The sequence below is a fragment of the Triticum aestivum genome, chromosome 3B, assembly GCF_018294505.1.
Source record: "Triticum aestivum cultivar Chinese Spring chromosome 3B, IWGSC CS RefSeq v2.1, whole genome shotgun sequence".
Taxonomy (NCBI): Eukaryota; Viridiplantae; Streptophyta; class Magnoliopsida; order Poales; family Poaceae; genus Triticum; species Triticum aestivum.
The window spans coordinates 462,519,595-462,530,069 of record NC_057801.1 but is presented as its reverse complement, the minus strand read 5'-3'; the positions used below and the strand labels follow the sequence as shown (position 1 = coordinate 462,530,069).

General features: G+C 51.2%; 1 protein-coding gene across 1 annotated transcript; it reads left to right on the top strand.

The window, feature by feature from the left end:
- Positions 1 to 439: 439 nt before the first annotated feature.
- LOC123065531 (probable leucine-rich repeat receptor-like protein kinase At1g68400) lies at positions 440 to 2,799 on the top strand. Its single transcript, XM_044488791.1, has 2 exons — positions 440 to 1,876; positions 1,968 to 2,799. Exons 1-2 carry the CDS (start codon positions 562 to 564, stop codon positions 2,585 to 2,587), a joined length of 1,935 nt encoding a protein of 644 aa, XP_044344726.1. The 5' UTR covers positions 440 to 561; the 3' UTR covers positions 2,588 to 2,799.
- Positions 2,800 to 10,475: the final 7,676 nt, after the last annotated feature.

Genomic DNA, 10,475 nt, shown 5'->3' with positions numbered 1-10,475 from the left:
GCGGGCGCGTGCAACCGCCTACGTGCATGCGGGAGGGGGGGGGGGGCGACGGGACGATGGTTGGACTGATAAGTTTTTGCGGGCGGGCGGGCGGGACGACCGGACAAGAAAAAACAATTTGTATTTGTATACGTACTCACCTCGGGCGGGCGGGCGGTCTCTTTTTTAAATTATACCCATGGTGCCTTTCGTTATGAAAGTGTATTGAACAATCTTAGCCGTCCTTGTGTTGTAGTGGTTTACTGAAGTGGAAGCGTTGTTTCTATCCTGTGTTTAAAACGGCGGACGAGCGTCCGTTGCACCGCCAGCAGTTTCCCCTCTCCTTTGGCTCCAAACCCCTCGAGGACAAATGAGGTCACGTCGCTCACGTTCCCGCGCCACCATCACCCCCCGCGCCCTCCCCTCCCGGACCTCTCTCCCCTCCCCCATTGGCCATTAATCCATCACGCGCTCGGCCGTTGCACAATCAACACCTCCTTCTCAGCGTCCCTACCGTGGCCTGCTCTGCTGCATACATTCTCGCCTTCCTCGATCCAAGCCCTGCAATCTCTGATCTGTTTCATGGCACTACGCGTGCTCTTCTTGATGCTGGTGCTCCTCGCAGCTGCCCGTGCCTCCTCCCCTGCCGCGAGCCTGGACGCTGCGTCGCTGCTCGCCTTCAAGTCGGCGTGCGCTGGAGCTGGGCGTGGCACTGGCACCGCCGCGCTCGATTCCTGGACGGAGTCCACTGACCCCTGCTCCGGCGAGTGGCGCGGCGTCACTTGCCTGTGGTCCTCCTCCTCATCCGCCACTTCCCGTGTCCGTCGTGTTGTTCTCGAGGGCCTCGGCCTTGCTGGGGATGCCGGCGCCATCGCGGCACTCACAGATCTCCCTTCGCTCTCGTTCCTTAGCCTCAAGAACAACACCTTCACGGGATCGCTCCGTGATGTCGACTTCTCTCCCTTGGCGCCGCACCTCAAGCTCCTTTACCTCTCCGGAAATGGCTTCTCCGGGAGGTTCCCTGAGTCCATCCTACGACTTCGCCATCTGCGCCGCCTCGACCTCTCCGGCAATCGACTTACTGGCACCATTCCGCCGGAGATCGGCCATCGCCTCCGCGCGCTCGTGACACTGCATCTCGCACGCAATTCGTTCGTCGGGCGCGTGCCCAGCTCTCTGGAGTCGATGCCGAAGGTAGCTGAGCTCAACGTCTCCGGTAACAACCTCAGCGGCCAGATTCCAAAGCACCTCGCAACGGCCTTCCCCGCGTCATCGTTTCTGGGCAACCCCGAGCTCTGCGGTGCCCCGCTGCGCCGCCGGTGCGACGGACAGCATCAGAGAGTACACACCAGCGGACATGGGAGAAGGAGTTCCCACGACCGGTGGATGGTGGTGATGATCATGGTGGCGGTGGGCGCAGCTGTCGCTACGCTGATCGCCGCGGCACTGTGCGCTGTGCTGTGCTTGAAGAACAAGAAGTTGACGCGGCCGCGCGCCAACTCGCGCACCAGCTCGATGTCGACGTCGCGGGAGGAGACGGTGCGCTTCGACGGGTGCTGCGAGGAGTTCGACGTGAGGGCGCTCATGATGGGAGCCGCGGAGATGCTTGGCAAAGGCGCCGCCGCGACGACGTACCGCGTGGTCATGGGAGGCCAGCAAGACGTGGGCGACGCCGGCGCCGAGGAGACCAAGGGCGAGGCGGTGGTGGTGAAGAGGCTGAGGAGGAGGGAAGGCACGACCCGGGAGGACGAGGGCCGGAGGAGGGAACTGGCGAGGGAGATGGGCTCGTGGCGGCACGCCAACATCGTCGACCTTCGCGCGTTCTACGCGTCGGAGGAGGAGCTTCTCCTCGTCTTCGACTACATCCCCAACGGCAGCCTCCACAGCCTCCTGCATGGTAAGCATCCCCATCGGCCATCGCACTTGCGAGCTCGTCAGTCGTCACGTCTTTTGTCTAAGGGTTGTCTGCACACGGGTGGATTCGACAGAGAACAGGGGACCTGCACGAGCCCCTCTGGACTGGCAGACGAGGCTGAGGCTGGCGCAGGACGCGGCGCAAGGCCTCGCCTACCTCCACGGCGTGTCCGGCTCTAGGCTCGCCCATCGCCACCTCACCTCCTCCAACATCCTCGTCGACGGCGGCGGCAGCGCGCGCGTCTCCGACTTCGCCCTGCTCCAGCTGCTCCTGCCGGCGCCACCGTCAGAAAAGGCCCTGCAGAAGCAGGACGTGCGCGACTTCGGCGTCATCCTGCTGGAGATACTCACGGGCCGGTCGCCGGAGGACGGCAAGGTGGACATCCCGCGGTGGGTGCGGACGGTGGTGCGGGAGGAGTGGACCTCCGAGGTGTTCGACATGGAGCTGCTGCGGACCAGGGGCGCGGAGGACGAGATGGTGGCGCTCCTCCAGGTGGCGCTGCTCTGTGCCGCCGACAACCCGAGGGAGCGGCCGAGGATGGCTGTGGTGTCCAAGATGATCGAGGACATCAGGGACAGGGGGAGCAAGAGGAGCAAGTGCTCTGCTTCTCCATCGCAAGCTGGGTGTTCCTACGACTCGTCTCCTTGCGCGTCAGAGGGCACCACCAAGTCTACCACCGCCTCAAGCTCTTGATCCTGCGCACAAGTCACCAGCGAGTTGCATGCTCGTTTCCGGTTTCCCTCACAAACAACATTGTTCTCTAGAGAATAATATCGGCAGAGTACACGGAAAGGATTTCCTAAGGGAACCGGGCGGTTTCTACGTACCGGGTACTGCGTGCACTCCATGTATGCACGTACACATATGAGATACGATTCGCTGCAAAAAAAAAAACATATGAGATACGATTATTATCAATTGCTATACTATGCATTTTGTGATGCACATCATATTCTCTCTTTTCTTGTTCTTTTTTCTTTGGTTTTTTATCATTTATGTCACTAGTTGTGTCCCACTACTCAGTTTTGCCATTAAAAATTACAATAGCTCAAAAATGTCATCGTTCCATGAGATGCTTGCTCAAAAAGGCCATTAAATATCTAAAAAATGCCATCGTTTCAATAGATGTTTGCTCCAAAATGTCATTAGACATCGTTATTGTCAAGTCAAACTCGTTGACTATGTTATATAATGAAAATACCCCTATACCCACATGTCAACTCTCTCTACCTCACAACGGTAAGTGTGGATCCCACTTGTCAGAGTAAGCAAGCAAATAATTTTAGAGGAAAATAAGAATGCTGTTAGGATCAAGTGGGACCTACATTTTTTTGTAGTGCGATAGAGGGGGAGCTGACATGTTTATAGGTATTTTGGTCATTATAACATGGCAAACAAGATTTGAGCTGACGGTAATGCTGTCGAATAGCATTTTTAAGCATGCGCCTAACGAAGCAATGTCATTTTTGAGCAGTTGAAAATCCTAGTGGCAAAACTGAGTAGCGAGAGACAACCAGTGGCATAAATGATAAAAACCCTTCTTTTGTATTTTCAAGAATCATTCTCTTTTTTTATTTTTTATTTTTTAGGGGAAAGCCAGTTCTTTATTGATCGAATTCCACATAAAGTGGGATAATGCTTGCATCATGTGGTTGGCTAAACCACACATGACGCCCAGGTGCTCACAAAGGGCTAGTGGGGGACAGCTAGCAAGGAGGCCCAACAACAAAGTGGCTAGTGGGTATGTTTTGTAGTCAAAAAGTAGTATGACATTTTTTAAACCAACCAACGCCTTTTAGTTTGTTATATAGTTTGCATCAATTACGTCTTTTGAACCAAATATCCGATTCCCAAACCATTTAAATATTAGTATTAACAATATTTAAATGTTCTAAACAAGATCAATTTTGAACATTTTTGAAAAAAAAACCAAATTCAAATTATGAAACTATTACATATGTGTTTCATTGTATTTTTAGATGTTTCATTCTTTTTTCATTACATGGTTTTGCTTTTTTTTCATTCCAAATTTCAGTATTATTTCATGCAGGTTTCATTTCTATTTTTTGGGAGCTTTCAAAAAGTTTCATATCATTTTGTTAAATTATCTTTCATGGTTGGGCTGGGCACTAAAAGTGTTCTCTTCGCATATTATTTTATATGAAATCATTTTCATAACATCGCAATTTTACATGTTTCCGTTATTGTTTTATTCCATAATTCATCCATGTCTCATCTCGGATTTGATATAAGTTTTATTATGGTTTATTACATTACCATTTGCATGTCTTTATTATTGGCTCACTCCGATTCTCTAAGAAAGAATTAATTAGTGACACTGGTGTTACCCTTCAAGAAAAAAAGTGAAACTAAAAGAATAAAAAAAATAAAGTTCTCCAAGTAACAATGAATTAGCGAAATTGATATCATGCTTCAAAAAAACAAAATGAAAAAAATTGACACAAGTTTCCACTGAAATTGCACATTTTATAATAGGCGGGAATAAACATATAATAGTAAATTTCCACACTTTAGTATAATTTTCACACATTGTGTAGTACTTGTGTGTATACTTACACTAGTTTCTTATAAATGTTCTCTAAGAAATAATGAATTAGTGACATTGGATTACCCTTAAAAGAATAAATACAATGAAAAATAAATAAATAATTGCATAAAAATTGCACTTTTTATAATATGCAAGAATAAACATATAATAATAAAATCACCGCACTCTTGTATAATTTGAACACATGTTGTATAGTACACACGCATATATGTATATACTCACCCAACCTCCCAAATACCGATAAAGAAAAGAAAACTCCAACTAAAAACATAAAACAAAAGCAAACACGCATAAAACAGAAATAAAGAAAAACAGGCAAGGGGTAACAGGCTTCAAGCCCAATAAAAAAATGACGGGCCCAATATAGGGGTAAGTCAAAATTTAAGCCCAATCCGTCTTCAAATAACAACAAAAAAGACAACACAAATCTCAACACAAAGAATGGTAGACAAAGATTCGAGCGGTCCAATGCAACTTATATACATAGAGCAGTGTTAAAGCATCTCCAATAGAAGATGTATATGCAAAAATAACTAACTTTTGCATCTTCAAGGGTCAATAACACTTCTCCAACAGATGGTGTAGATGCAAAAGAAAAAACATCTCTGCCTTCTGGAGATGTAAACTCTTGCTACGTCTTGAGCTTGCGTTGGTTTTCCTTGAAGAGGAAAGGGTGATGCAGCAATAGTAGCATAAGTATTTCCCTCAGTTTTTGAGAACCAAGGTAGCAATCTAGTAGGAGGCTCCTCAAAAGTCCCACGCACCTACACAAACAAATAAGAACTCGCAACCAACGCAATAAAGGGGTTGTCAATCCCTTCACGACCACTTGCAAAAGTCATATCTGATAAAGATAATATGATAAGATAACTATATTCTTGATATTTTATGATATAGATTGGAAAAATAAAGACGCAAATAAAAGTAGATTGAAAGCTTATATGATAAAAGATAGACCCGAGGGCCATAGGTTTCACTAGTGGCTTCTCTCAAGATAGCATAAGTATTACGGTGGGTGAACAAATTACTGTCGAGCCATTGATAGAAAAGTGAATAATTATGAGATTATCTAGGCATGATCATGTATATAGGCATCACGTCTATGACAAGTAGACCGACTCCTGCCTGCATCTACTACTATTACTCCACACATCGACCACTATCCAGCATGCATCTAGAGTATTAAGTTCATAAAGAACATAGTAACACATTAAGAAAGATGATATGATGTAGAGGAATAAACTCATGCAATATGATATAAACCCCATCTTTTTATCCTCGATGGCAACAATACAATACGTGCCTTGCTGCCCCTGCTATCACTGGGAAAGGACACCGCAAGATTGAACCCAAAGCTAAGCACTTCTCCCATTGCAAGAAAGATCAATCTAGTAGGCCAAATCAAACTGATAATTCGAAGAGACTTGCAAAGATAACTTAATCACACATAAAAGAATTCAGAGGAGATTCAAATATTTCTCATAGATAAACTTGATCATAAACCCACAATTCATCGGATCTCGACAAACACACTGCAAAAAGAGTTACATCGAATAGATCTCTAAGAAGATCAAGGAGAACATGGTATTGAGATTCAAAGAGAGAGAAGAAGCCATCTAGCTAATAACTATGGACCCGAAGGTCTGTGGTAAACTACTCACAACTCATCGGAGAGGCCTTGGAGATGATGTAGAGGCCCTCCGTGGTTGATTCCCCCTCCGGCGGAGCGCCGACGAATGCTCCAAGATGGGATCTCGCGGATACATAAGGTTACGGTGGTGGAAATAGTTTTTCGTGGTCGCCTCTAATGTTCTCGGGGTACGAGGGTATATATAGGAGGAAGAAGTAGGTCGGTTGACGCCCGAGGGGCCCACGAGATAGGAGGGCATGCCCAGTAGGGGGGCGTGCCCTCCACCCTCGTGGCTTCCTCGATCGCTTCTTGACTTGCACTCCAAGTCCTCTGGATCGCGTTTTTTCCAAAAAGATCGCTCCTGAAGGTTTCATTCCGTTTGGACTGCGTTTGGTATTCCTTTTCTTCGAAACATTGAAATAGGCAAAAAAATAGCAATACGGGTTGGGCCTCCGGTTAGTAGGTTAGTCCCAAAAATGATGTAAAAGTGTAAAGTAAAGCCCATAAACATCCTAAATGGGTAATATAATAGCATGGAACAATCAAAATTATAGATACGTTGGAGACGTATCAAGCATCCCCAAGCTTAATTCCTACTCGTCCTCGAGTAGGTAAATGATAAAAACAGAATTTTTGATGTGGAATGCTACCTCGCATAATTCTCAATGTAATTTTCTTTATTGTGGCATGATTGTTCAGATCCAAATGATTCAAGATAAAAGCTTATAAAACATAAAAAATAGTAATACTTCGAATCATACTAACAAATAATCATGTCCTATCAAAATAGCATAGCCAAAGAAAGCTTATCCCTACAAAATCATATAGTTAGGCCATGCTTCATTTTCATTACACAAAATACTCCCATCATGCACAACCCCAGTTTCAGCCAAGCAATTGGTTCATACTTTTTAACGCGCTTCAGCTTTTTCAACTCTTACGCAATACATGAGCGCAAGCCATGGACATAGCAGTATGGTGGTATATGGTGGTGGTTGTGAGGACAAAAAGGGAGAAGATAGTCTCACATCAACTAGGCATATCATCGGGCTATGGAGATGCCCATCAATAGATATCAATGTGAGTGAGTAGGGATTGCCATGCAACGGATGCACTAGAGCTATAAATGTATGAAAGCTCAACAAAAGAAACTAAGTGGGTGTGCATCCAACTTTCTTGCTCACGAAGACCTAGGACATTTTGAGGAAGCCCATCATTGGAATATACAAGCCAAGTTCTATAATGAAAATTCCCACTAGTATATGAAAGTGACAACACAAGAGACTCTCTATTATGAAGATCATGGTGCTATTTCGAAGCACAAGTGTGGAAAAAGAGATAGTATCATTGTCCCTTCTCTCTTTGTCGGAGTAATGGGCCACGGGTAGGCTCACCCGAGTCCCAGAATTTATCAAGACCTTGGGCCGGCTCCGCCTTGCTGCGCCCCAGGACGAAGCTCCGCCCTCTGGGAGCCGGCAAGCCCAACGGCCGGCTGCCATAGGACGGCTAACCACCAACTGACGGAATCATGAGCGGCCGGCCCCCGCCGGCCGACCTCTATGGAAGACGGCATCCGGCAGACGGCCGCCGCGCACCCTCAGAGTTTGTGCCCCCATCAGGAGGACGAGACGGGGCGTGGCAACAGTGAAGCCACACCCCCGAATCCCGGGGTCAGCGTGGCCACAGTGTCCCGTACGGGCGGAGATCTCCGCACGGCGTGGCACTGTTGCCACTCTCCCCTGACATCACTCTGGGCAGGCGGAGCCCCGATCCCCACGACGGCCTGTCGGTATGGCCCACAGGCTGCAGGCCCTGCCGGGCAGGGACATCCCAGAGGACGGTGCACACCGGACCAGACGGACCAGATGAGGGCCGACCTCTAGCAGGTGGCCGCCCCCTCCCTCGAAGCCCGTGCACCATTAAACTGAAGAGACCAGGTGTGGCTATAGTGATCTCCCATTAGGCGGCAGGGACTGTAGCCACGCTGAGATGACCAAGCCAGCGTCATTAGCAACACGGCTACAGTGACCAGCCGCCGACCAGACCCGCCAGCAGCGGGAACGGCCTGTCGGCTCCGTACCAGACCGGGCGGCGTGGCCCACAGGGCGGTGGGCCCTAGCAGTCGGCGGAGAAGCCGGAGGCCGGAGACGCTGACAGCCGTCCCGGCAGCCGGCTAGATTACCATTGTACCCTTGGGGGTAGGCCTATATAAACCCCCAGGGCACCCATGCAAAGGGTTCCCACCCCATTAGACCTAGCCACATACCTAGGGCAGGAGAGAGCTAGCTTTGCCTTCTCCTTCCTCTAGCACACAACTCAAGGAGCAACTTGTATCACTTGTGCCTTTAGTGATCATGTGGAGACCCCGCAGAGCAGGACTAGGGGTGTTATCTCCTAAGAGAGCCCCGGACCTGGGTAAAGTCCGCCGGCGTTCGTGTCTATGCCTCATCCCGCTTTCGGGCACCGGGGACGTTCTACTCGCTCCCACCATGATAAGCCATCCTTTGGCATATGTCACACCCAACCCCCGACATTTGGCGCCCACCATGGGGCGAGGTGCATCGTCTCCCGGAGACCTGCTCTGGATGGGAACTTTGTTCCTTCCTGGCGAGCGAAGCCAGCCCAGCACGCCCAACGGCATCAGCCTCGATGCCCTGCATGGCATGGAGATCGCCTGCGTGGCGAGCTGCCTCGCCGACCTCGTTGGCGAGATTCACCTCTCCGACGAGCTTGCCTCCAACGCGGGCACCGGCTTCCCCGAGATTCGCCTCGTCAGCCTCCTCGACCAGCTTCACGTCGCCAGCGAGCCTGTTGTGGACCTAGAGTCTGTTGGCTCCACTGACCCGATGATCGTCGACTCCAACATGGCGTCGCTTGACGCGTTCCCCACTAATGTGGTGATCTACGACGAGCCGCCTCCTCGCGAGCACAGCGGCGGGAGCACCGTCATGGAGGTGCTCGTCATTAACAGTGGCGAGCGCTCGAATGGAGATACTCGAGACCCACTCGATGCGGTGTTGCGGGACTTGACGGCGCCCATCCCAGAAGACGCAGATGCCGAGATGCTGGAGGCACGCCGCGTCCAGCTCCTCGAGAGCACTGGCCGGCTGGCCAGCATGCGACGCCTCTCGGACGCCTATCGGCGCGAGATGGACCGGGCCGTCGGTGGCACGCCGGCTCCTAGGGGGCCTAGCCACATCGGCCCTGTCCGACAGCGTGGTGAGACCATCGCGAGCATGTTCGGGGTAGAACGCCCCGTCTATGCCACGCATGCGGAGAACATCCGGGCCGCCCAGGCGGTGACGGAGGACCTGAACAAATACGAGGGCGACGAGCGTCGCCACATGACGGAGCGAGTCCAGGAGCTCCTAGACGCGGCTGCCGCGTTGCACGCAGCCGGCTGCCGCGCCGAAGAACCCGCACCACGGAATGACGAGCCGCCCCTTTTCCAAGAGCACGGCGCAACATCCCGGACACCGACTGGTGGCGCTCATGGAAAACGAGGCAACGAGCCGGCAGCCAGCCGAAGCCGGACTCGCCTTTCCATCGAGCGTGACAAAGACGGCCGCCCTAGAGCGGTGGAGCGCCGAGGCGATCCTCCGCCTCCTCCGCCTCGCAGAGCAAGATATCCCACTCCGCCGCCTGTCACGCACCCGACACTCGGCGACCACCTTGGCCGCCGAGAGGGAGTCGGAGAGAACGACGCCCGCCATCGGATCGACCGCCTCAACCGATCCCTGGCGCTAGAAGAAGAAGATGCGCTGGGCCCGCCTTGTTTCGGCCCACGAATCCGGGATGAGCCCTTTCCCAAAGGGTTCACCCTCCCTCAAGATACACCCAAGTACACTGGCTCCGTGAAGCCGGAGGACTGGCTGGTCGACTACTAGACAGCCGTCAGCATAGCGAACGACAACAAGCGTGTTGCCGTGAAGTACGTCCCACTCATGCTTCAGGGCACTGCCCGAACATGGCTCAACAGCCTGAAGCCCCGTAGCATCAACAACCGGGTTTATTTCACTGAGGCCTTCATCCGCAACTTCACCAGCACCTACTAGCGGGCTCCCAAGCCCCGGCAGCTCTCCTTGTGCGTCCAAGGGCCCATAGAGTCGACTCGCAACTACCTCACGCGCTGGACCGAGCTGCGCAACTCCTGTGAAGGCGTGCACAAGGTGCAGGCAATCGAGTACTTCACCGCGGGTGCCGAGAGGGCACCCTCCTCAAGCATCGACTCCTCTGCGACGAGCTCGAGACGCTCGACGAGCTGCTGATCATCGCTGACAAGCACGCCACGACCGACTCCTCCATGAAGGCGGAAATCCTAGTTGATGCATCCGGCAAGGTGGCACCTCAGGCCCCTCGGACTCCGGCTGGTAACACCAGTC